At 45.1% G+C, this 27,473-nt stretch overlaps 1 protein-coding gene across 1 annotated transcript in view; it reads right to left on the bottom strand.

The window, feature by feature from the left end:
* LOC147665215 (arf-GAP domain and FG repeat-containing protein 1-like) overlaps positions 1–27,473 on the bottom strand; it is a gene marked incomplete at its 5' end in the record, with an annotated part of 303,816 nt that overhangs the window by 131,707 nt on the left and 144,636 nt on the right. The window contains one exon of the mRNA XM_086949669.1: positions 18,678–18,764. Within this exon, the coding sequence (XP_086805795.1) occupies positions 18,678–18,764 (87 nt within the window). The remainder of the gene's footprint in view (positions 1–18,677; positions 18,765–27,473) is intronic.

The following is a 27,473-nucleotide window of genomic DNA, read 5'->3' as shown; positions in this document are numbered from 1 at the left end:
CTGCCTCATTACACAGTGATCATCTAGAAACTGGCTGTAACAAATCCTATTAATGTGGGGATATGATTCCATGCACAGTAAAGCTCCTTTGGGAGGCCCTCTGTGCTCCTGATACCAGTCTTCCAGACCTAGACACAAAGCCAGGGCTGCTGTCGGTCAGAGACATGTTTCTGCCCGCCTGTTACTGAGCCAAGCTCGGGCAGAGGAAGCAAGAACAATAGGTATCCTGTCACAGAGAAGTGCGACCACCTCCAGACAGGATTAACTGTACTGGGGGAGGGTGGGAGCACTTGCCTGTGCCCCATAGTCTATGCGAAGGGCACACTGGCACACTGGGTGCCCTCAATGCATACTACAGTTCAAACCAGTTCAGAGAGCCGTCGGCTCCTGCTCTGGCGCTAAACTGGAAAAAAAGGGGAGTATCCTCACCCTTGTCCAGCCCCTCCTTTGGGAGTGACAACTGAATTGTCCCAACCCTTTCCTTAGGGTATTGAAGGCCTTACCTGTGGGTGGGTCCGGACTTTGCTGGGCTTAGCTCTGGGCATCAAGACTGCAATCGGAAAGACTCTTGCTGCTCTTGATCTCCTCGCTCTGCTTGTCTGCTGTAATGTCCGTGCCTGTGCACCACACAGGAATCTACCAAGGCCTGTGGACATCCAAGACCATGAAGGAATCTCCCTTGAAGTGAAGGAGTCACTTCCCTGCATCTGCAGGCACTGCAACTAAGCTGACCGGTCTGCTGATCTTGGGTTTCCACAGAACCTGAAAGGCTTAGCAACACAGGAGGTGGTTCTTCACATTCCCTGAAGGCCTGCCCTATCCTCTCAAGTTTGAGGCAATTATCCCTCCTCGGAGCCACAGGAACTGAACCCCTGTGCACCAAGTCTACTTGAAGCTGCAAAGGCTTGTTGGCTTTCCGCCAAGATCTTCGAGCCCCAAGTAGCCCCAACCTCAAGCATCTCCAGTGACCAAGATCTTCACCCTCACTGCATCTCTTGCATTGTGGGCTTGCATCTCTGGTGAGCAGCTCGAGGTCCTCTTGCGACTCCAGTGCCTCCGGCCTGTGGGTCCTCTTAAGGGTAATATTTGTATTCTTTGGGCTCCCCTAATTGCTCGGGCCTGCCCTGACTCCCATGCTTGTGTTAAGTCTCCTGGACCTTACTGGTCCCGACATTGCGCCTTTTTCTACTTCCACGTTGGTTGCAGTTGCCAAGGCTTGTTGGGGCTCCGGTCAGACACCAACCCCTCAACTCTCGACATCCAACGTGGGACAGCTTGTGGACAGCTCCTGGTCTTCCACAGCGTTGCATGGTCCACACAGCTGCAGCTCAAAAGTCAAGGTCAACCCTCCTGCAGCACCAGACATTGGTGGGCATTCGTCTTCCATGCCTCCTGGTCCCTTCCAAGGGACAGACTCTGTCCCCTCTGCTTCCAGGTACTTCTCGACTTGAATTCAGCTTTGGGTTCCACCGGACACTTTCTCCTTCTCCAGCAGTGGCATCTTCCTGAAGACCTCCATTGGGTTCGACCGAGGTTTCCAACGCCACTTCACACCTATGCACTTGGCTCCCCTGGGGTAGGTATCCTGGTTCCTAAGGTATCCATGGGTGGGGTAGCACTCAAACCTTCTGTCTTCCATGGGGTTTCTTCAGGGTCCATTGGGAAGGGTCCTTCTTTAAAATTGCAACCATGACTTACCCATTGACTTGCATTGATTCCGTGGCCATGTTCCCACTCTGCAAACGGCCTCCCTGGGGCTCCTGGTTACATATCTTGGGTGGTTCCTTGGGTCCCTGGCACTTCTACGTTTTCTGGGTATAGTCTTGACTCAAGTCGTGGTTCGCATTCCACTATTTATAGTATATGGTTTGGTCTCCCCCGGGGACCACTGTGTATTACGCGCTACATACCGGTTTCTATTAATACCTATTGTGTTTATCTCCGGCTAGGAGATACCTCTATAAGGTATATAATAAATGCAAAGTTTTATTAATAGCCTGTGTGGTTCTTTTTCACTTAATCTATATCAATTAGATTATGTTCTGGTAAAACAAGCTGCTTTACACTCCTTCTGGACTAAGCCTGAAGGCTGCTATCCACAGCTACAACTTGGACAGCTTTCTAAGGTTTTATAAGAGACCACTAAAATCATCACTATAAGGGTTGTCTGGATTGGTGCAGGGTGCCCGCTTACATAAGTGTACAGCATATACCAAGCCAGCTCCTCACATCCACTGTATATTGTATTACAGCAAGAAAATCCACTGACTACTTTAATCTGCATTTTTTTACACAGATTCCTATGATCACTTCACTCTGCATTACTTATGTCACAATAAGTTACAAACTCTGATTACTATACTTGTTTCACCCTCCAGGTAAAGCAATCATTATTGACGAGTATTACATTACCGACTGAATGAGATTGAGCCAATTGCTTTACCCAGCTCAAATTAGAGAAAGAGGTTACTCTAAATACATTATCCTTTATTATATTGGGGCTGTTCATTAATTTTCATAATAAAGTCTTTTGATGCTGATGTGTCTACATGTTGATTTAGTTTATGTATTAGAAGAATTAAAGCTAACATGCAGTGCTTCACACTAGTCGATCAGTTTTCAAGATTACCATTTTCATTGTGTAAGGTTCACAACCAGGCCCCCATCCCGCTTCTTCTATTTTTTTTTAAATATTTTAGTCACAAAGGGCTTTCAGCTTTTCTGTGAAGCAATCACAGTTAAAAAAAGAACCATTTTCCTGCTGCAACCCTAGTTCGAATGTATGCTTAAAAATGTCAATACAAATTTCAAGTGCTACTAAAATTCAAATATCAGTAGAATCTCTGTATACGTTAGACTGTTTGATAATTAACTATGCGCCATCTTCATTAACAGTCGGATAAAAGGAGGTTTGGTGCTCAGAGTGGCGAACTGTCACGAACGGTCACCCAAGCCTCCAAACCACACAATGATAGACAAAAACCTTCTTACACCGCAAAAGCAGAAGTTCTAACCAATCTACAAACCATGAACTCTACCCCGCCCCCTGAGACCCAGCAGGCCTTACCAGACCATATTCCTGTGGACCCTTAACAGAAAGGTATCTGTGACGACAGCGCCATGCTGTGGATTCAGACAACCAACCCAGGACTGTCTCTGTCACACTATAACACTCCCAAAAATTAATAAGACCATGTGTAATGTAACTAAAGCTCATGTAAAATGCTGCAACACCTTCGTGTTGCTCATTTTCACATTATACAATAAAAAATGCCCCAGTCCCTGGGGAGCTGCTGTGAATGGGCTTTGAAATTAGAGCTTTTAGTGGAGGAGGAATAAGGGAAGAGGCAGCAGGGTGGGCACAGAGCAACATGGGAGGACGTGGGAGGAACAAATGCTGCCCCCATTTGTCAAGAAGAGGGGAATAATGAATAAACAGGGGTGGCGACGGCATCACAATCTCTGCACACCTAAAAACAAAAAATGAACCTGACCTTGTGTAATGTAACTGGTGCTTTTGTAAAGCGCTTCAAAACGTTTGGGTCAGTCGAGTTTGCGCTCTTAAAAAACGCCCCCAAAAATGAATCCGATGTTGTGGAATGTAACTTTGGGTCGCTCGTATTCACATTATATAAACAAGCATCAGAGAAAACGCGAAGGGAGTTGCCCAAGCCTTGCCCTTAACTGTGCTTCAAGGTTGGGCTACTAAAGGTCAAGTAACAGAGGCTCTCTATAGCAGCAAGCACTATAGCAGGAGAGGTTTGGGGGAAATCCTCGCACTTTAAAGTCAGAGAAAATTAAAGAGGCGCCCTGAAAACAGAGTCACCCCCGATAACGAGTCCAAACTAACAGACACATCTGGTAAACGTATTGCGTCAAAGGCTGCAAATCATTGGCGGGTTGCCAATGTCCAAGATTTATTGGCCAGGTACGACAGGACTCACTATGACGAGGTTGAAAAGCTCATGCAACACCTTCCTGACCAGTACAAACAAAAGGACAACGACATTATACAAGAGGGCACATTGATCACAAACATCCCAATGAAATATGCACTCGATACCGCATCTCACGCCATTAACACTAGCGTTTTGTTGCGCAGGCACGCTTGGCTCAGTCTACGGATTGAAACAGGAGGTGCAATCAGCTATTCTAAATCAGCCCTTTGATCAAGAAAATCTTTTTGGGCCCTCAGTTGACACATCTTTAGAAAAATTGAAAAAAGATACGGACCCTGCTAAGTCCATGGGGGCCTTACAACCGACACCGACCCAGAGCGCAGCAAATCACATCCGAACCAAATGGTGGGAAAAAAACAATCTGGAGATGGAGTCGATGCCCATGCTCACTATCGTCCGAAGGAGGAGTCACCTACCTTGTGACTACACAGACTTCTTCCAAGACAAAAACAAAGTGCAAACATCCAAGCCCAACACCGGATGGCGATCTATGCACAAGTATACAATCTACCGCTCATATGCCTTGAACATACATATATTTTCTCGGCCGTATAAATGTAAATGTAAATGTACATGTATTTATATAGCGCAAATCACTGACCGAGGTCGGTATCTAAGCGCTTGCTTAGGGAACCCGTCCTGGTATTCCCCGGAAGGGTATCCACAAGGTGAAAGCCAGGCATCCCGCCGCGAGGGGCCGTTGTGGAGATTAAGCAAGCTATTGCCCAGAGTCGCAGAGTGTGAACCCGTGAGTCGAGAAGGCACCGGAGCGAGAATTATCGAGTCCGTGGAATTTTTTAGCCCAAGACCCGCCGAGGCGGGGAATTGAACCCTGGTCCAGAGCCGATCTCAGCTTCCGGGTCTGCCGCCTCTAACCCCTGAGCCACACTTCTCCACAGAAGCAGATGATAACATTTTGTGTTGCTCTCTTCAGCTACAGCCTTGCCCTGCTGGAGGATTTTGAGCTCCAAAGAAGTGACAAAGTGGGAATGAAGAAATATTGACTGGCTGAAGGTACCAAAAGTATACTTTTACTGGCCGCGAAATACAAGTTTTCCCTACTCTGAGATTTCCTGCTAAAAATCACTGGCTTTACTAGGACCACGTCCAATGGCTAATTGAAAAATGCATATCTTGGGTTCCCCTTATTGGACTTTGGTCAATGTAGTGTCTTTTATTAAAATGTACTTTCTTTTTCTAAAGTGATATGGGATTTTTCTTGTGATTGTTTAAACTTTACTACTGTTTTGGTATTGCATAAATGCTTTACGCATTGCCTCTAAGTTAAGCTTGTCTGCTCTGCACCAAAGCAAACAGCGGGTTGAGTGCAGGATAATTTTGGGACTTTAGTGGTTCATCCTGACAAAGATTGTGCTTATTAATTAAGGTGTATAGTCAACTTTCTTAACTAATAATTAAATTTCTTAGAGAGGAGCATCATTTCTTTTGAGGTATCTGGTCAGAGTGCGAGGAACAGCACAATTGGCCAGTCCTTTATGCTTTCTTTAGTCAATCAATCAGGGTTCTTGTAAAGCGCAACTAGTCACCTTATAGGGTCTCAATGTGCTGAGAGAGGGGGCGGTGGGGTTGAACTGCAGATCAGTCGAAGAGCCAGATCTTGAGGTCCTTACTGAATCGAGGAAGCAACAGAGATTGTCGGAGATGAAAGGCAGGAAGTTGCAGGTCTTTGCAGCAAGAAGGATCTTCCTCCAGCCGTGGTCTTGCGGATCCGTGGATGGTGGTCAGGGCTAGTAGGGTGGAGCAGAGATGTCTGGTGGTAGTGTAGAAGGAGAGGCAATGGTTGAGGTATGCTGGTCCGGCTTTGTAGGTGAGCAAGACTAGCTTGAAGGTAATTCTTTTGTTGATAGGTAGGGAGTGACATCTCTCAGGTGACCGGTGATGAGGCTGCGGCGGGGGATGTTCCATATGAGACCATTTTAATTCTCTGGATATTCAAACACTTTAATCTTGAATAGTCTTATGGGTGTACCTAAAATGGATTGAATCTTTAACACACACCAGACAGCCGCTTGTTGCAGGTTCTGCCATTCCCAACACCCATCACTGGTAAATGAAGAAAAATACACTCCTGCAATTGCCAAAGGCCATCAAATACATTCGTTTGAGTCGATTTTTCAAGGATACATGTAGTAGATTTCACTCCCAAACATGTAAGTGCTCATCTGGTGAAAGGCACATACAATTGCATACTACCAAACTGATAATAAATCTGACAGAAAGAACCTCAGAGTAGAAGTTAAGAGACACACATTAGTCAGTGAATAAAAGAGAAACCAAAGGGTTAAATGCACAATGATCATAAAATGTAAGAATACCGAGGGAGGATTGAGCATTCATGAGAGAGACAGACAGTGATCCATAAAAATATGTATGATCTGGTTTGCAAATAGACAATGTAAAAACATTAGACTGAAAATGCAGCTTGTGAAGGCCTTTTTTCTTGAAGTTTAGCATAATATACCTAAGATGCGACAATCTCACAATGCCACTGAACAACGGCAGACACTAAAGACATCTTTGGACAGGATATACTATTTACTGCTGCCAAATTGTGACCAGTATTTTTGCGACCAGTAAAGAATTTTAAGAACGGACTCATGTATTAATAGGTCGTTTTCTAAAATTTGAAATCATAGTGCATCAGACTCCAACCTACCTTATGAATATTTATGAAGTAGGTCGCAATTTGCAACTCCGTATGATTCAAAGCCAACACAGGGATGGTGGGCACATAGTGTAAGCCCATAATTATGTATGATATTGTAAAGAAAACCTTTTTATTTAATGCGGCCTGTTTGAAACAGAACTGCATTTAGCCCTATAGTGCTAAAGCCTGTCCACCACCAGTGCTGAGCCCCATTTTTTATGTTGGCGGCACTTCACGCTTAGACCTTCATAACGTTCTTTCCACAAAGGATATCCAGCCCAAAATGGTGTCCTTTTTTCCTCCACATCTGAGGGATTCTGAGGGCGCCCAGGGTTTGTGGATTACCCAGTAGGGAATCGAGAAATGAGTCAACATTTTGCAAACTTTTTGTTGTGGTTGTTGAAATAAATTGGACAAAAGTGCTGTGCAAAAATGTGTTTACCCCTAGAAATGGCACAATAACATGTTTGCTATGCTAAGATCACAACCAGTACAGCTTTTAGGAACAGGCAGAGATGTTAAAGAAAGCCATTTTTCTACCAAAGTTTTTGCATTTTTTTCTGGTAGTCCATTTTTTCTATTTCCTCCAGTTTCAACCTATTGCTGGAATAGGAACATAGAAATGTATAGATTTATATGTTCACATGGGTGAACAAAGAAATCTATACATTTCTGAAAACTATAAAAAGGTCCGGAATTCAGCAAGGTGTCCTGTGCGTACATTGCTCTTGATATTCCAAGAAAAATAACATTTTGAAATAAAATATGAAAATAAGTACGTAAAAACAGCAACTGTTGACTAGAGTGCTATCAGTAATTGTTTTACCCCGATTGCCGATATACAAAAGTAACATACTATTATGCCCTGCAGGCACTTCTGGTTGCAGGGATATACAGTTAGTTGGTTGTCCAAAAACATGCAGTACCCAGAGACAAAAAACGATTTGAACTAGGTAATGATTTTTCACTGTGTACCAACAATGCAGCAATATATATGGTAAACACTAATGAATAAAAAATAGGTATATTGCAAACCTATGTATTTTTTTCAATGTGCACAAGATACTAAGTTTAGGAATCGTGGGCATTGTGTATACATCAGAATTCTAGGTTATCCATACTATCATATGATTCAGAGGAAAATTTGCAAAAAAACATTCTTTCTTGCAGCCAGTATGGAGAGAAATTCAATTTATAATAGCAAATGTTATGCCATTTTGTGTTCTCTTGATATAAAGGCAACCCCAGTTGCATACATGCCAACATCTTACAAGAGTAAAGTAGGAGATTTAAATAGAATATAAAAATAGCAGGGGAATGTATTTTCTTCATTGACTTCTACTGAAACAGAGAACATTTATGTGCGAGACTGCAGAGTGGTGAGACGGGAAGTAAGGAGGCAGCAACACTTACGTCCAGGGGTAGGGAGGAAGTTAAAACCTGTGGGCCACACCCACCAAACAACACATTCAAAGCATTTCTTGAAGGACTAGTGGGTTTTCTTCCCCTTTGGGTGGTGCAAATTTGGGGTAAACACCACCTACCCACCTCTTGGCCTCCCCACCTCTAGTGCCCCAGGGAGGAGGTGGAGAGTACAGGCCATTGCCCGGGGGAGGGGGGCACTCCCACCCTAAACAGTAAATAGAAATAATTCCTGGTGTCTAGCGCACTTTTATTTACCACATAAATTGGCACCCCAGATGGGACCCTCCCCCACCTTACGCGCCGGCGGTGCGTTGCAGGCCTAGTCCCCTGCCACAGCCGGACGGACACTCATGCGCATCTGCAGGATTTCCTGTATCTCCCTCAGGCCAACGGAGGTGACTGAGACTGCGATCGACACCCAGACGAGGCGGTGAGGAGTGCGGAGGATCCCAACCCGAGTCCAGCCGAGAGTGCAAGGTCCGAGGTGTCTTGAGGCCCACCAGTTCCGAAGTTCCGAAGTATCTACGTCGCGAGTCCAGTCCAGTCCAGGGTTCAGTCCAGTCCAGTCCAGTTTCTGAGGCCTTCCGTTTTCTGTGCTTCCCGGTGAGTACCGTTGCTGAGGGAGTATCTAGACGGGTGTGTTACTATGCATCCGGTAAAGATGGGTTTGGGTACACAGATCCAGTCTGCACTGTTTAGCAGTGTATCTGTACTGTTTAGCAGTGCATCAAGAATTCCAGTCTGCACTGTTTTAGCAGTGTATCTGCACTGTTTAGCGGTGTATCTGTACTGTTTAGCAGTATATCAAGAAGTATTTTAGTGAGTATTTTCGTTATAGAAATCAAGTATAGTCAATATATGTATAGGATTTTTGTGATTAATGTCGTGGTATGAGTGACTGTTTGATATATGTTACTGTGTTCTTTTATGTAATAATTGTGTTCAAAATTCAAGTAAAAGTCTAGTCAAAAATATTACGGTGCCACTGTTCAGTAAATTAAGACAGATAGGAACTAGAAAAGGGATTCTAGAAGAAGCAGTGCCTGTTCCACCTAGGGACACTCCAGGGCACTTTATGTACCACAAACATGGCTTAGATGCCATACTGTACTTAGACTTGTGGGTGGACTACACCAAGGAGTTAGAAGAGAAATATAGATGGCCTGTTTCAGGAACATGGGATGCCGAGTGCATCATGAGAGTAGAAGAAGCTCTATGGAAAAAGAAATCAAGACCCTCACAGAAAGAGGCCATTGAGTTATGGCGCAAAGAGTCACATAGGAGAACAGAGAAAGAAATTCATCAAACAGAGAGAACTAGACAAGGTCAAGGCAGAACAGGCTGATAGAAAGAAATGCCGTTGTTACTGGTCCTCTCAGAAGAACTAGCTAAAGTGACCCCCTCAGAAACACCCCGTAGGTCACGAGCGCCACCACCTGTACCCTTTAGAGTATGTAGAAAGAAGCAATTCCCCACTGTATATACGATCCAGAACCAGGAAAGGGCTCAATGCTCGTGATTTCACTAAGACTAGGAAGATTTGTGTAGTTTCTTGTAAATAGCTCCTTGTAAATATGGCTTGTGAGGAGCATATTCTCATTTAGACTTGTTGTGTTCCTTGTGCATTTCGCCTTGTAAATATGCCTTGTGAAGAGCATGTCATTTTTGGACTTGTTGACTTTCTTGTAAATATGGCTTGTGAATAGCGCCATGTGGATATGGCTTGTACAGAGCATGTTATCATTGCGTTAGTCAGGAGAGAGCTGGATCTCTTTCAAGTGCTTGGAGAAAATGTTTTGAATAAGGGTTAATTTCTTGGATTGAGAAGGCAGTATTTGTTTTGACAAGGTGTTGAGGAATTTTAGCGTTTTTTTTTTTGGGGGGGGGGCGTGTTTTTGAGCGGAAATTCGTACCCGTTCCAGTGGAGGGATTTGGTTGCTTTTTGGTGAGGATTTAGGGAATAGCTTGAACTACTGTGATGCAAAGTTTGAAAAGGATCCGAGCTGTGGAAGTGGTGGAAAAAGCATGTTTTGTGCGGGGGTGCGATTTGCAATGTTATCCAATGGGCGTATTCAGTTTGCAGATTGAATGGTAAAATGTTGCATGGAGGGTAAAGGAGTGTTTTTGTGAAGGGTTTTGTCTTGGAATACTTGATTTAATGTGTTTAGCTCAGAAGACGGTAAAGTTGTAAATAGACCAGTCGAATTGAGATAAGGGTTTTGCACAGAGGGTGCTTAGATGTTTTCAGGGTTTACAGGATAATATAAATCAGACCCTTCATAGAATGCGTTTTTATTAGTGTAAATGAACAGTGTGTTTTTTAAATAGGAATGTTTCTACAGAATATTTTTTTCCCAATGTCTCCCCTACATTAGTTTAATTTGCATTTAGTTTTAAGACTGACCTATGTACTTTGACAGGCTGCTTCAATTGATGTGTGCAGAGAACAGTCCCCACTAAAATTAGAAAACATGGCCTTTTGAAAAAGTATGAATCCTGGCCCTCTTAATAGGTAGAATAGATAAGTTTGCACACTTACTTATGAAAATATTGGTTATGCAATGCAGAATTAAGGAGTTCGACATGTTATTTTCAAAAAAAAAAAAAGAGAGTAAAATATGGTGTGTTTCCATGCCATGAATGTTTTGTTTCCCTTGCAGCTAGTAGCAGTACAGAATTATTTTTTAAATGCTAGCATGTCACTCAGATACAGAAAAATATATGTCTTTATTAATTTACTTTTTAACACGTTTTAAAGGTTTGCTTCAGTTAAAGTTAGAAAAGCTCTGGCCTGGGAAGAGATATGTTATGACGTACAAGGAATGTGTTTTTTAACCTTGAGATAGTCCGTCCCCTGGTTCCCAGTAAATGATGTTTATATAAAGGGAGGGCTACTCCCTCTTGAAGCAAGCAGTGCCTGTCTTGTTGGCCATCCTCCAATTCTTTTCCGCGGACAATTATTGGCTGTTCTCCAGCTGAGTCAGGCTCTTCCTCACAGTCAGTACTAAAAGCTTCATTGACTCCAGATAAGAGCATGCTTGCAAATGAATAGTTTTTCCCTCAGTAGTGTAAACAGGATAATTGGCAGAAGCTTTGCTCCTGCTATGAGATCAACATTTGGCAGTCATTCAATTTTAGATCGCAATGAAGCTCGGCTTCTACTTGATTGTGCTTGGATCAGATTCAAGCTCCGAGCGCGAACATAATTCTAGAGGGAGGGGCTGTTTCTCAAAGGAGTATCGAGGCTCCAGCCTTCTATCTATGACAAGTTTAGTTTGGGTTTATTCAAATACATTACCCAAGATCTAGAGTAGGATTTATTGTAAATTTGCAGAGGTTTTGGAAAGAGGTTCCCCAATATAAAATAGTGCTTTTGAATTGAGAAGTCATTTTTATTTATTTATTTATGTTAACATAATTATTTTTGCTGGATTTATGACAGTGATCCCTAGCATTTACAGTCAGACACTACAGACAGCTAGACGGTGTTTACATGCCTACCAACATAAACGTCATTCTAACTACAGCAGGATCTGAACCAGACTGTGACATTGCATCTCTGACAGTCTTGCACTTTCTGTGTAAAGCAAGTGGTGTACAACACTTGCTTTCCAAGGAGGGTATACAGCTAACACGGTAGACAGCTAACACAAGAATCATACAGCTCATTACTAGCCTGTCACAGCCCAGAACACAGAAGGAGGTACAAGCTTTTATAGGCCTCACTTCTTACTGCAGACAATGGATCCGTCAGTATGCATTTCTAGCCAAGCCACTTTTACAGTTGACAACACAGGAGGCAGCGTCATCGACTGTCCTCCCTTGGACTCAGGAACATACACAGGCTTTTGACGAATTAAGGAAAGCTTTATGTCAAGGACCAGTTTTAGCGACACCATGTTACAGCAAACCTTTTACACTTTTTGTCACAGAACGTGAGGGAACTGCATTATCAGTCCTCACTCAAGACCAAGCAGGGTCACACAAACCGTGTGCCTATTTTTCAAGTACATTGGATCCAGTAGCACAGGCCTTGCCTGCGTGTTTAAAATCAGTGGCAGCTACAGCTTTAGCAATCAGACAGAGTGATTCCATAGTGTTAGGACACCCTCTGACAGTACAAGTTCCACACTCAGTGGAAGTTCTTTTAAACAGAACCCAGACACAACACTTGACTATAGCACGATTGACAGGTTATGAATTGACATTATTTCAGCCACACATAGAAATCAGACGCTGTAACACATTAAATCCAGCTACACTTTTGCCATTAAATATGATAGACCCTTTGGCACATGATTGTGTTGAAGTTGTTACCATCACGACGAAACCCAGACAAGACTTGACAGACACCGCATTACCAGATCCAGACCTGACACTTTATGTGGATGGTTCATGTATGAGAACAAGTACAGGAGAGTTAGTGGCTGCATATGCAGTAACAACAGAAACTGATGTCATAGAAACACATCATATTGACACCCTGTCAGCCCAAGCAGCAGAGCTCATTGCTCTGACCCAAGCCTGTATTCTAGCCAAGAACAAGAAAGTTAACATATATACAGATTCCCGTTATGCATTTGGAGTCGTACAAGACTTCGGTGTACTCTGACAAGAAAGAGGTTTCCTGACCTCACATGGGGCCAAGATCCAGCACGGTCCCCTCATTCAAGCTCTGTTAGAAGCAATACATTTGCCTACAGCAATAGCCATTATGAAGTGTAAAGCACATATTAAAGTCACTGACAACATTTCCCAGGGCAACGACCTGGCAGACCGAACAGCCAAGCTTACAGCACAGACTCACACACCTGACTTGACAAAGACAATAGTCCCGACGCCAACTCATTGCATGACAGTTAAGGATCCCGCCCTAGGTGTAATTGACATACAGACACATGCTGCACCAGACGAAATCAGGAAATGGACTGAACTAGGAGGGATCCAGACAGAATAGGGATGGATGACGAAGGGAAAAGCCACATGGTTTCTCCCCGACTCTATGGTTCAAGTTATTATTACCACAGCACATAGTCCTGCACATTTAGGAGAAAAGCCATGTTAGACAGTATTCAAAACCTTTGGTTCAATAAACATTTACGAGCAGCAGCAAAACAGAAAGTGCGTACTTGCCTGATCTGTTGTCAGTTCAACCCAGGTAAAGGCATTCCCGTAGAGCAAGGTGGATTTCATCCTCCTGACCATCATTTTGAAGTCCTCCAGATGGATTATATCCAAATAGACAGATGTAAAGGTTATAAGTATGTTTTAGTAGTGTGTGCACTAACCAGATGGACAGAAGCGTACCCAGTCCCAGATTATACTACAGCAAGCCTTGTAGAAAGCCATAATCAGACACTTAAAACGAAATTAGGGGTACGCCTATGCCTAAAATAAAATATCTGATGTTGACAATAACATGCTGACAGATTACCTAGCTTCCTTGATATCTGCACTACTCTCTCTTCATTCACAGGTTGCCACCGCCTTCCCTGACAACACCCAAGTCCAGGAGCCTGCCATAGTCCCTGGAGATGTTATCTATGAGCGGAACTTTTGACCGATCAAGCCCCCTTAAGCCGCATTGGAGGACGCCGAAGCCTGTGCTACACACCACAAGGACTGCTATCCGGCTCGAAGGACGAAAAGGAAATTCTATGGACAATTTGGAACTTTCTCTTTGCCCAAATCTTTGATAACACCCAAAAGACTGCCTTGAAACCAGTGACTCAAAACCCCCTTTTCGAAAAAAACTCTGCATCAGTAAAATTAATCCAAATTACGGTCTAGCAAGTCAGACAGTTTAATTGTTTAAGTCCTCCCCTAGGTGAATCGGTTAAACCTGATTCTGACATGTACCCGTTAGACCCCAATAGAGAGAGAGATAGAAAGAAACAGTTCAAGAAACGTACATACTGCAAATCACTGCATAGTCACTGTATAGTGACATTGTTAATAATGTTTTTTCCTAAGTCTTCTGATAATAGTTGCAAGTGTACTTCTCCCTATATATTACCCTATTTTCAAGCGTGAACAATCTGCTTACAATGTTTCTGCTGAACACACTTTTAGTGAATTACCCCCGCATGAATTGTCATACAGACTTGCGCTGCGCAACAACACTTTCATTAGTATGCTTCATCATTCCCATCAGACTAATAATGCTACAAACTGCTGGATATGTGGCCGACTCCCTCCCTACCTGAATTACAAGGGAGTTCTGCCCCTCTTTCCGTACCCGTTCACACACAATGGTTCCTGTGGTGCATGGTTTAGTTTAATAAATTCCTTAGATTCTGATTCCGTAGTTTACCAAGGCAATTGGGTATGGGGAAATCTGAACACTGTTCTGCACAAAGTATGTTTCCCTGACAAGGCGGGTCTTCCCAAAAGGACAGGGACCGATCTAGAAAACGAAGTATAAGGATTAGGTAACTTTACACTTAACATCATGATTCTGAATGTTCAGTCCGAAGCCGAATCAGTCCTGCCCTTTATGTCAGTATTACCAGTTAAGGGTGAATTATGTGTCAGAAAGAATGGTTCAGTACACCTGGGTCATAGTCTACCTTTAGAGCTTCACGTCATTCCTACTTCATTTGTGGTCATACTGCATATATACGCTTACCTCTAGATTGGGATGGCACCTGTTACATTGCATTCCTTCTGCCACCTGTTTTTCTAGCCCCACCTGATTATCATAGGAACTCCCACCTAGTATATACTGGACCCAAGAGAGAACTCCCGATTATACTGAAACGGCATGGGAACAATATACAGATTTCAATAAAGGTTTCTTTCCTTACTTAGGTACTGTCTCGAATAGTAAACTGATACGTAGATTGACCAGAACTCTTGAAGCTGTAATAAATGAAACTACTTCCACCCTAGGCAACTTAACAGAGGAACAGTCTGCTATGAGACTTGTTGTCCTTCAAAATCGTCTTGTTCTTGACGTCATCCTGGCCGATAGGGGCGGGGCTTGTACCGTCATCCACTCGAGCTGTTGCGTTTTCATTCCAGACAACGCACCATCGGTTTACAAAGCCATCACTAGGCTTCACGAAATAGTTCATCTGATACATAAGAATCCAGGCTCCTGGACATGGTCCGGTTGGTTCTGGAATGTAATCTCTGCATGGGGATGGAAAGTACTGTCATTTCTAGGTATCATATTGCTCATAGTATTCAGTAGTTGCCTATGTTTACAATGTGGGCCATCGATTTGCGGATTGTGCGCCACATCCTGTATTCCACGTTCTAGTCCAAGTTCACGTTCTAGTTCCCGGTTAAAGAAAGAAGAACAAATGATGTTATATGAACAGATAGATGGATTAATGAAGATTGATATATCATGAAGGGTCCCGTAGGGAACAAGGAGGGAATGAGGAAATATAAATTTTATGGTCAAGTTATGTTCCCTATCGTAGACCCCAACGTCTCCATGTACGAGTTAAAGTGCATGTAACTTCCCTCCTGTGCCAGCTATGAAGACGCAAATACATTTGCGTCCAACGTTAACATGTCCTCTTTCAGATCCGCCATGAATGGATCACTAATTCAGTTCCTAAGTATGCCGTGCCACCGTCTTTACATGGTGCACTTTCATGTTTTCATGGCTCTGGCGAAGGCCTGCCATCGAGCCTTTTCCTGATTTCTGCCATCAAGCTCATTTCTGTTTTCTGCCTCTGAAAACGGCAGCCCCCACCTGCATCTCTGAACTCTGCCTTCCTTCCTGCCAAGCAGCGCGGGGCCTGGCTCAGTCCGGCCTGCCTGCCAAGATGGTATTTTGCCTTTATGTTATCAGTTCTGCTCCGTGAATCCACATTCCTAGCTAACGAGTAGGATAAACATATCCTGCCTGCAATAGATACAGTCCAGTCTTTCCGTCTCCATGCAAGTGTATTACTGTACCAATTTCCATAGAAAACTCCAGTTACTTAAAGAAATATATGCATCTCCTAGCCTTAGTGACAAGTAACCTCTGTCCCGATAGCCTTTAGTTTCCAGCAACATGTACTCCAAACACAAGATACCAGATATGATTTAGGAACAAGTTGATCTGACCCACCAGACTTCTGTCTCTCCCCTCTAAGGCTAAATGTCAAGTCCCCTGCACCCTCCAGTCCCACGTCAGTCCCACGTCAGTCACATGTCATGCTGCTGCGCACGCATCCTTGCTACAGATTCCTGCTGACACTGCAAGATTTCATTATGTCTCCACCCACTTATGACATTTCATGTGACGTTGTCTGGCACCCACCTCCGTGTACGCCCTAGTGCACGCCTTCTGATTACGTATTGCTACGCACATGTTTCCTATCTCGCTTCTCTCAGCTGTTACGCCTTCTGCATGAATGAACTATAAATATTGTACCTTGTTAATAAAGCATTGCTCTGTCCCTTCCTGAACCCCAGTGGTGAAAGGAACATGATATCCTGGTCCGGACCATACAATTCCATTTTATGGAATAAAACCCCTTAAAACTCAGATGCCACGGACTCTGTGTCTCTTATTTTGATTAAGCTATTTTATTGAACTTTACTGCATTGTCTGTTGACTAGAGTGCTATCAGTAATTGTTTTACCCCGATTGCCGATAGCCGATATACAAAAGTAACATACTATTATGCCCTGCAGGCACTTCTGGTTGCAGGGATATACAGTTAGTTGGTTGTCCAAAAACATGCAGTACCCAGAGACAAAAAACGATTTGAACTAGGTAATGATTTTTCACTGTGTACCAACAATGCAGCAATATATATGGTAAACACTAATGAATAAAAAATAGGTATATTGCAAACCTATGTATTTTTTTCAATGTGCACAAGATACTAAGTTTAGGAATCGTGGGCATTGTGTATACATCAGAATTCTAGGTTATCCATACTATCATATGATTCAGAGGAAAATTTGCAAAAAAACATTCTTTCTTGCAGCCAGTATGGAGAGAAATTCAATTTATAATAGCAAATGTTATGCCATTTTGTGTTCTCTTGATATAAAGGCAACCCCAGTTGCATACATGCCAACATCTTACAAGAGTAAAGTAGGAGATTTAAATAGAATATAAAAATAGCAGGGGAATGTATTTTCTTCATTGACTTCTACTGAAACAGAGAACATTTATGTGCGAGACTGCAGAGTGGTGAGACGGGAAGTAAGGAGGCAGCAACACTTACGTCCAGGGGTAGGGAGGAAGTTAAAACCTGTGGGCCACACCCACCAAACAACACATTCAAAGCATTTCTTGAAGGACTAGTGGGTTTTCTTCCCCTTTGGGTGGTGCAAATTTGGGGTAAACACCACCTACCCACCTCTTGGCCTCCCCACCTCTAGTGCCCCAGGGAGGAGGTGGAGAGTACAGGCCATTGCCCGGGGGAGGGGGGCACTCCCACCCTAAACAGTAAATAGAAATAATTCCTGGTGTCTAGCGCACTTTATGTGCCCACATGAGTGCCGATTAGGGGTAAACAACCACTGTCTGCCCCCCGGGTGGGGGCAGAAAGACTTGGCTCAGGGGTGGGGAAGAGCAAAGAATACAACTTTTTTTTAAAACATGCTCAGGGGTCCACTCACCCCCAAAAAGGGTATATTCTGCAATTCCATGGTGCCTAGTAGGTTGTCTGCACAAGTCCCCAATTCGACATTTGGGTGTTTCACAGCCCCTTTATATCCCACAAAGGTAGCAAAAAGACTCTTGTGCATGGGGGTGGGATAGAACATGCCTGAGGCAGTGCACCCCCCTCCCCCAAAAAAACTGTGAAGTGCATACTTCCTTCGCTGCTAGTGGACTTGCTACCTCCAGAAAGCGTACAGATTTAGGGTAAATATGCCCTGTTTCCCTGGAGGGCAGAGAGACTGATTTGCACTGTGGATGTGGAGTAGTTCAGCCCCCAGCCGAAGGAGGCCACACCCGCACAGGAAAACGTCCCTGATGTTTAGTGGGGTGGATCCATGCTTGGGGATCGCATGCTCAATGCAAACCCCAAGCAGAGGTCAACCATGGAAAGTGAGTGCTGGAAGGGGGACATTGCTCCCTTTCCAAATACTGCCTCCTAGGTGCTGAAATGTGCTCAGCACCAGAGTTATGCCCCCGGCACTAACTAAAAGTGAAACCAGAAAATACCATTAGAGAGGTCTGCTTTCACTTTTGTTTTGCTGTGATGTCACTGTGCTGGTTTTCATCTGCAACAATTTCTTTTCCAGTACGGTGGACATGCTGATGGCCACAGCACTGTGAAAATAGTGCAGTGGAAGTCAACGGGTCAATTAAAGCAGTTAAAAAAAGTTGTGTGCTTTTTTTGTTTAAGAGTTTGCAATTGTCCCCAGGACTGAGGCGAAGAGATCTCAAGAGACTAACAAATGACAAGCACATATAGACCATACCTCTTAACCCCTTCGATGCTCATGGCGGAACGGTTCCGTCATGAGCGTCGGTTGGCCTGTGCTCATGACGGAACCGTTCCATCATGAGCCCGTTGGCTCATTAGAACGTTCAGCACAGCGCAGGAATCTGCGCCGCGCTGAAGAGGTTAACACTCATGCAAATTATCACTGTACTTTTCAATGCAAGCTACATAAATAATCAATTAAATCAATGAACTTTGTTTTAATGCACTGACCTGTTGCTACTCTACCGTTGCTCTGGAACGGATTCACAATGGGACCTATAGGTGCACTGGGAACTGACATAAATGGATTCGTAGCACCTGAAAATGAATAAAAAAATAAATAAATTAGGTGCTTTAGTAACTAAGTTTTAAAATAATGCCCTATGTTGACTGATTCATTCATTTAGGAGAAATAAACTTTTTTTTTAAAACAAATGTTATTGTCTTTTACATATTTCTCTCACCACACAGTATCTCTGTGGCAAGTAAACCAATTGCACAGTAGCTTATGTTGCCTCTTTCAATGTTCGTACACCCACTTGCTCCTTGCATTACAATTGTCTCTGGTGTTGCAGTACACTTCCAAGTATACCATTCCTTCGTATTCCCCCGCCCCTCCCTCCCTCCAACTCTAAACTTAACCTCTACCCCCTCCATCCTCCCCCCGACACTGCTGTCACCAATAACTACCAGATGGCTCCTTGTGATCACATCTCTTATTTCTCGCCATGTGCATCTCTATCCCTCGGCTGCCCTAAAGTAACTCAAACTCTCCTCAGTGCATGGGGTCCTACTGGTCCTCATCTCCTGGTGCTCGCTCCCCCCTCCTCTCCTGGCTCGGTCTCAGGGGGCTTCCATGCCGTGGGGATCTTTTAGGGGTGGTGGCTTCAGATACAGCTTCCTGGTCCCTCAGCTGCTCCATCAGAACCTCCCATTCCTGCGTACTTTCAAGCTTTCCCAATCCCCTTCTTGCTTTTCTGAGCAAGATTCTGCCCTCACTTCCTGCCCATTTCTCTAATTCTCTCTTCCATCTATGTATGCTGGGGCCCTCCGTAGCCTTCCATTTGCTAGTAATGTCCTGTTTTGCTAATATGAAGGCGAGGTCCAGGAACTCATCAGTGACCTTAGTCTTAGCCATAAGTAGGACATGTTCTGGTGTGCACGGGACTATTTGTTCTGTTATCCCAGCTGACTCCCTTGTTACTTCTTGCCAGTAGTGTGTCAGAGCCTTGCATTGCTACACCATGGAGATCTAGGTCGTCCCTCTCTCCTTGCACCTCGGGCATTCTGCATCTTTGTGGAAGAACTGGTTAACACGTTCCTAGGAGAAATGCACTTGTTACAACTAAAGAGAATTGTGACATTTCATAAACCATGTTTGATAGTCTATGTAAAAAGATTCAAACATTCTTATAGCCCCCGCAATCTAAAGCAGGGGCCTTCCTAGCTAAACGCAAGAATAGGAATCAGTCTAACGCGGATTACAAACAAGTCCTTTAGAAGCGGAATTTAGTGCCCTTTTTTGGAAAAAAAATGCTTTGCTGACAGAAGAGTAATGAGAGTTTAGTGTTATCTCATTTGATAGCTGGGCTCGGTTTGACCTGTCCACAGGCTCAAAAGAGAAGTCACTTAAGGGGTTTTAAACAAACAAATACCCAAAACCCCAGGTCACTACAAAAAATAAGGGTCATTCTCCTCTTTGATTTGGTAGCATCTTAAGGATTGGGTGTGGATTTAAAAATGCTAAATGGGTAACGGCATTATCAGCGAGGCAACAAAATGGTGACTATGGGGCATCTGTGGCTGCAGACACAGCAGCTAACCGGTTTGATTCTGTTCTTGTGCCCAAACATTTTATCCCACCTATGGTGGAGAAAAAAACTAATAAAGGGAGGGATGGCCAATGGCTCTCAAGAGAGGGCTGGCATGGTTCGAGGGCTGCACTGACAGACATTGTGCATAGAGCTTGTGATTTTTTTTTTATAAATCTGCTTAAGGATCTTGCCGGAAACTACAGGATCCAGTAGGAGGGGCAGAGACCTACTTAAGGGGGGCAAGGTTGCTTCTAGAGAAGCTTTTTCAGTGTGCCGAGGCTGCAGCTGACAGCAGCTTAAGCCAGATTAGTCTCAGCTGAGAATGGGGAGTGGCCTTCCTTCCCACTGCCCTAAATGCCCCTTTTCCTTTGCAACTAGCTACTTGTAAGAACTATATGTGGCACACAGCCCCCAATGGGGTATGATTCACATAGCTGAGTGTAAAGTATTCTTGCCCCAGCTCTGAGACCAGGAGCCAAGGCATGTCATTGGGTGCACAATGTAGCAACTCGTGTACCACAGGCAGATATGGTGCTTACGTTTTGAATCCCTTTGAGTCGGTGCTCAAGCCCTCCTTTTTTTGCCTATAGAATCAAAAATGCAATGCGAACAACCACTTATGCATGTTACCAGCTCTTTTGTTTTGACTGCGATGCAGCAGGTGGGTGCTTCAGGGACACTAGGAGGTGCAGAGGACTTTAAGCTTACACAGTTTACAGCTTACAAAGGATGTTCTTAAAGACTTGATATTCTGTGCATCTAATAAACAATCAATATCGTGTTACATCACTAAACCCCTGGCACTTGATGGATGTGCCCCCGGTACAAACCTCTGCCTTACTCTTGCTCATTAGGGGGATTCTAGGGATCTTATGTATTTATCAAGTTGTATATAACTTGAATTTGACTCTAGAGGGTATCTGAGCACTTTACAAATTGTTAGGCAAGAAGAAACAGGTAGAACCACCAACACACACATAAGCTGACAGTGCATGATGTAAATCAGGAAAAGGCCAAAAAGTTAATAAACAAGGACATAGCAAGAGAATAATATCCATGTGTGTAGACACTGCGTCATCTCGGTGCCAGGATAGAAGAGTCAATGGGTTCTAGGGTAGAAATGTGCTCATCAAAATCACTGACTTATTTTTTTAATGATGTACTTGAAGGGATAAATCTGATTTCAGGGGGCAGGGAGTTTCAAATTCTTGGGGCCATTCCCAAATTAATTACCAGTTGCAAAAAGCGAACTCTGTAAAAATCAGCAATTTATGTCCTTTCTCCCCTTCACGATGCAGCAGCAGAGCCATTTCTTCATTCCAGGTGTAAATTCCCTATCCCTCCAAGGCGATCCAAGTAAAAGGTGAGCTTTGAAAAATTCGAAAGGTTCACATTATGTCTAGCACTGTAAAAGTTAAGATCCAGCCAACTTGCTACTCAGATTTGAAACTGGCTCCAATTTTGGAAGGAGCCAATCAGTCAAAATGATATTCCCTCAACTGTGCATTGGCTCAGGTGTGTCACAGCTACATGACAATCAGCTATCAGGAGAACTTTTACTCATGTGGCGGAATGGAAACTAAATGACCTTTGTCCAGTCAGAGGCTGTTTAAGGCCCTTAGTATCTTGAACAAAACAGGAAACAGGATGTGCAGTGCAAGTTTAATCACGTCCTTGGTCAAATTCTTTCTTCAAGTGTTGCTTCTTTCAGGACACAAACTGGCCTCCTGGAACCAGTTTGGCCCAGGGAAGGTTAACACAAAATCTTTCTGCTGTATTCAAGTGGATGTTTATGAGTTTACTTGTTTCAAACCAGACACAAGCGCTTGTTTTAAGAATGTGACTTTGTTTGGGGGAAGGAAATGAACAAATTGGAAGAGAGTGAAGGGAAGACAGTCATTCTGGCAACCAGCAAACCCTAAATAGCACGCTTTGGAACTACATACATATAGGAGGATTCAAATATAATGGTATTATATCTCTCGAGCACCTAAGCATTTAATCAGACAGCTGAAAACTACCAAAAATTGCTCTATTTTAATTGGATCCAAGTAGGTTGGCATTTACCCAAGAGATTTATAGAGAGCACATGAGACAAGCTTCATACACAGAATCAACTCGTTTATCACTAGGCCTTCTCCCCATCACAACTGCCTGTGGAGATCACAAAGTTCAAATAAAGAAACATAATGTTCACCTTGCATATAAAATGTGCCTGCACTTGGAGACATAGTGATGGAGAAGACTGCTTCAGAATAATTCAGGTTCCTGTTCCGAAACCAGAACATGTACATTAAAATGTTTGTCGCCTCTGCTGCGACAAATTCCTGATATAAACAAGTCTACAAAAACATTCCTCTCCCTTTGTTTGTGTTAGATATGTAAATTGTAATCAGAGTATATGAAGACTGTGTACTCTGACAGTTTGCACCGTTTTAGCCTGTTGGATTTACAATGTTAAATATTTTTAAATATTTTAATGAGCTTCAATTCCAGTTGACTATAAGGCAACCATAGCACAATTTAAAATATAATTTACATTTTCTCCTACTTAACTCATTATGAATATTACCTTAAGCCAGTGCACATGCTTCTGAGGCACTCTTGTTATGAAGAGGTAGTGTGGTATTTTACTGTCTGATGATTCACCTACTCTACAACCTTGAAGTGATGCTCAGTGTTGTGTAATTCCTCTGCGTTGCAGTCTTTGTGATGGTACAGAATGGAAGACTGTTGATTGACCCTGCATGTTACATATCTTGTAGACAAGCCATGCAACATATCTTGCTTTGGGATGAAACCTACTGCATGCAGCATTAGCAATAATACAGGTAGCCAGCCCAGAGACCTTAGCCACCGGAAGACATTACTGACTGTGGGGCACTCACAAAGGTAAGGAACAGACAGACCAACTGAACTAAATACTGATATGGACAAATGCGCTATACTATACTTAAGGAAAGAGAACAAGCTGGATCATGAAAAGGAAGGGAGTTCTCTAAATTCAACATCGGACCCTCATTCATCGCTGTGTGAGGTGCTGAATGTGGGAAAATAAACCCTGCTCATATACCAGTTTTGTTCTATACTTCATAAGACCCCTGTCTTCACAGATGGATGCTACACCATCCCTATATATATATGGAAAGGGGAGACCACTCGGTCACCCCGAACGTATGGCTGGGTGCCCCGATCCCCCGGGAAACCGTTGAGGGCGGGGGGCGTGTCCCGGCCGGTATGCCCATAGCGGCGTGGTCGGAGCACGCCCCCGCCGCCTAAAAGGGTTGTCCTAAACACCCGCCCGGAAGTCCGTGCACCTATGGGCGGGATGGGGTCGCGGCCCGCCCTCCCGCTGCTCGATAAAAGGCGCAGGAATCCAAGGAAGCGTCCTCTTGTCCCTGCGCTCTGAAGGCTGCACCACTCGTCGCTCGTGAGCCCTCAAGGGAACAAGCTGCAGTTTTTGAACGTGTAATCGTTTTTTCTGTTTCAGTCGTCAAGGCGTAGCTGGAGTCCGAGTCATTACTGGAGGACAGGCAGAGATAAAACAGAACGCGGATATGCCTGGTAAGAAGACTGGAAAGAGCTCCGCGATGGAACGAATGCTGCGCACACTGGTGAACCAAGTGTCGGCGATGGACAGGAAGTTCGGTAAAGTAGACCAGCTGGGTCGCGGCTTAGCGGCCCTCAGGAAACAAGTGGAGGCCCAAGCAGGGCCCTCAGGGCGACCTAAGAGGATCGTGGGGCCTGCTTTGCCAAACATTACCCCAGGGGGGGAAAATGGGAAAAAGAAGAAAGGGATAGCGGGTCCTAGCGAGGCCCCAGTCCCGATGGAGGTCCCACTGGTCCCAGTAGCACCAGCGTCCAGTCCGGTATCCACACCGGATGGGGGATTGCCGATCCCTGTGGTTATCACACCGCTGGATAACGACCAAATGCCTCCCGAATTAGGGCTTCAGTTGGCGGCTGTGTTACCCTGGTTGAAGAAGGGAGCGGGGGATCCGCGGCTGTGGGAGACCCGGCCGAAGAAGCTAGGCAGATTATCGAGCAGCTAAGGCAGACAAGGGGTGCTGGGACAGCGAACGTGCCTTCTATTTCCCCACAGGTGGCGGAGCTGGTCGCGGTCGAAAACCGGAATAAGTCGACGGACACGGCTGGAGGGGCGGCGGAAGCCGGTAAGAGATCACTCCCAATGATGGGGGAGGGCGCGGTACCCTCAAGGCGGGAAAGCTTGGCGCAACATATTCCTATGGCTACTAAGGAAATGGTGTGGGCTAATAAGTACATTAACATGTTTTCATTGTTGACTGACCATCGAGAGTTAGAATATGCCAAGACTCAGAAGGATTTATGGCACCCCAGTGTATGGCGGGCAAAAATGGCAGAATTCAGGGTCGAAGAATCTATGATGAACTGGATCAGGGCCTTTTCTATTTTTGTAGCAATTATCGCTGAACGAACACCAGAACTGTTGAGTGACTAGGCTTGCTACCAGAGCAAGATCACGGGCTTCCATGAGAAGTATGGAGGGGAAGAATGGAAAGGGTATGACATGGCTTTTAGAAAAGCGAAAGAGTTTAATGAAACACTAACGTGGGATTGTTTGGATACTGTATCCTGGCATGCTCAGTTCTTGACGGATCAGCGGGTGGATCAGGGTCAAGCACAAACGGCTCCAGGGCCCTTCAACAGAAACATCCTCAGCCCTTTCGAACACCCTACGGGGGGGGAGAGTCTCAGCCTAGATCGGGCGGGAACGGAAATAAGCGAGAAGTGTGTTGGGGTTTCAATAAGGGAACGTGTAGCAAGCCGCAAAGAACTTGTAGGTTCAGGCATGCGTGCTCTAGTTGTGGTAACACCTCCCACCCCAAAACTAGCTGCCGATCCAGAGCCAATGGTACAGGAGGAAAAGGGGGTACCAAGCAGGATTGATACGGTGCCGCGGAAGTCCAATCAATCGTCCGTAGATATTCTGGCTTTGACCCCGTGGCTGAACAAATACCCTGATCATGTGTCCGCTGGGATCCTGCGAGATGGATTCTCGTATGGTTTCAGGATCCCGGCGGGTGATTTTCGGGGGGCTCCCTCATGTAAGTACCAACTGTTAATTCAGCACAACCCGGCGGTTGCCGCCACAAAGATCGCCAAAGAGGTTGGCTTGGGGTGGGTTGCAGGACCGTTTAGTGACCCACCAACGGCCGATTTTGTGTGTTCCCCACTGGGGGTTGTGCCTAAAAAAGACCCGGGGGAATACAGGCTCATCCATAATTTGTCGGCACCAAGGGGGGCTTCCGTCAATGAGGCGATCAATCCAGACATTTGCAGTGCGAGGTATGCATCGTTCGATGACGCAGTTGTAATGTTGAATCGCTTTGGCCCCGGTGCATTGCTAGCAAAATCGGATATTGAATCTGCATTTAGGTTGCTTCCGGTGCATCCCCAGGATCAACACTTGCTGGGTTTTACATTTCAGGGGAAATACTACATGGATATGTGCATGCCGTTGGGTTGTTCAATTTCGTGTGCCTATTTTGAAATGTTTAGCTCATTTCTGGAGTGGGTGTTCTCGAAGGCCACAGGGCACCAACATGGGATGCATTATCTTGACGATTTCCTGTTTCTCGGCCCAGCGGGCTCTCGGGACTGTGCACGGGCATTGCAGGATTTCTGCATGCTCATGCGGGGTTTCGGGGTACCGTTGGTGCCAGGTAAGACGGTGGGGCCGACTACCTCCCTGGAGTTTCTGGGTATCGAACTAGACTCCGTGGAGGGTTGCTTCCGCTTGCCGGCAGATAAGATCGCTAAATTCAGGGCTTCCTTGTTGCAATGTCTTTGGAACGAGAAAGTGACACTGCACCAATTACAGCAAACAGTAGGTCAGCTTAACTTTGCATTGAGGGTTATGCCGATGGCCAGCCCTTTCTCGCGATCCATTGCCCAGGCCATGGTTGGCTCAAGGAAGGGCGCCATCGCACGAGACTATCGGCAGAGGTTCACCAGGACATGCTCATTTGGCTGGCATTCCTGGCGGATTTCAACGGCCGAGTAGTCTGCAGCAAAGCCCCGGCCTCGTCGGCGGAACTAGGCTTATGGACCGACTCGGCGGGCAGCGTGGGGTTCGGTGTGATCCTTGGAAACCGTTGGTCGGCCCAAAGATGGCTAGCAGGGTGGGAAACAAGCGGTTTGACGAGTAACATTGGCTTTCTGGAACTGTTCCCCATCTGGCGTGGCTCTGTCGGCATGGCCGGAGGAGTTCAGAGACCGCTCGGTGGTATTCTGGTCCGATAACATCACTGTGGTTGAGTGCATTAATCAGCAAGCAGCACGCTGCAAATGGATATTGCGATTGTTGAAAGAAATTGTGTTGAAATGCTTGAGATTAAACGTACAATTCAGGGCAAAACATGTGCCGGGTGTACTGAATAATGCAGCTGATGCGCTCTCTCGTTTCAAAATGCAGGCTTTCAGGGATTGTTTACCCTCAGCGGAGCTAGTGACAGCGCCATTTCCCGAAGCATTATGGCAAATCGGCGCCCCGGACTACAAAACCTTGTGGCAGCCAGTTTAGCGCACAAGACAAGGAAAGCTTATGAAGGGGCGTTCCGCTCGTACTGCGCCTTTTTGGGTCCGGCATGGGAGCATAGATGGGGTCAGGAGGGGTCCTTTACCCAATTTTTAGTGGCACTCCATGAGGAGGGCCGGTCGGCGGCAACCGCCAGTCGGTATAAGGCTGCCATATCATTTATGGCTCAGCTCCATGGTATCAGGGACCCGACGGACTCCTTCGTAGTCAGGAAGGCGCTGCGCGGCTGGCAGCGTTTAGAGGGGTGCAAGAAGGATACCAGGCACCCAATAGGATTTGACAGATTGACCTTCTTGTTGGCTAAACTGGAGGAGACATGCTCCTAACCTAGCGAGGTTGTACTATTCCGGGCAGCGTTCGCGTTGGCTTTCTATGGGGCCCTGCGTGTGAGCGAACTAGTGGCTGCCAACAAAAGAGATACGGAGGGGTGTCTGCGCAGGGATCACATGCAAGTGAGGGGGGATTCTCTGCTGATCACTATAGCCAGGTCAAAGACGGATCAGGAGGCTCAGGGGAATAGCATTGTGTTGCAGCGCGCGCCAGGTAGTCCCTGTTGTCCAGTGAGGCATGTTGAGGCCTACCTAAAACAGAGGTTGACAACGTGGGGGGGACGGGCCTTGCTGCTGCATGCTG

The sequence above is a fragment of the Lissotriton vulgaris genome, unplaced genomic scaffold (genome assembly GCF_964263255.1).
Source record: "Lissotriton vulgaris unplaced genomic scaffold, aLisVul1.2 SCAFFOLD_827, whole genome shotgun sequence".
Classification (NCBI taxonomy): domain Eukaryota; kingdom Metazoa; phylum Chordata; class Amphibia; order Caudata; family Salamandridae; genus Lissotriton; species Lissotriton vulgaris.
This window is presented reverse-complemented; position numbering and strand designations above follow the sequence as displayed.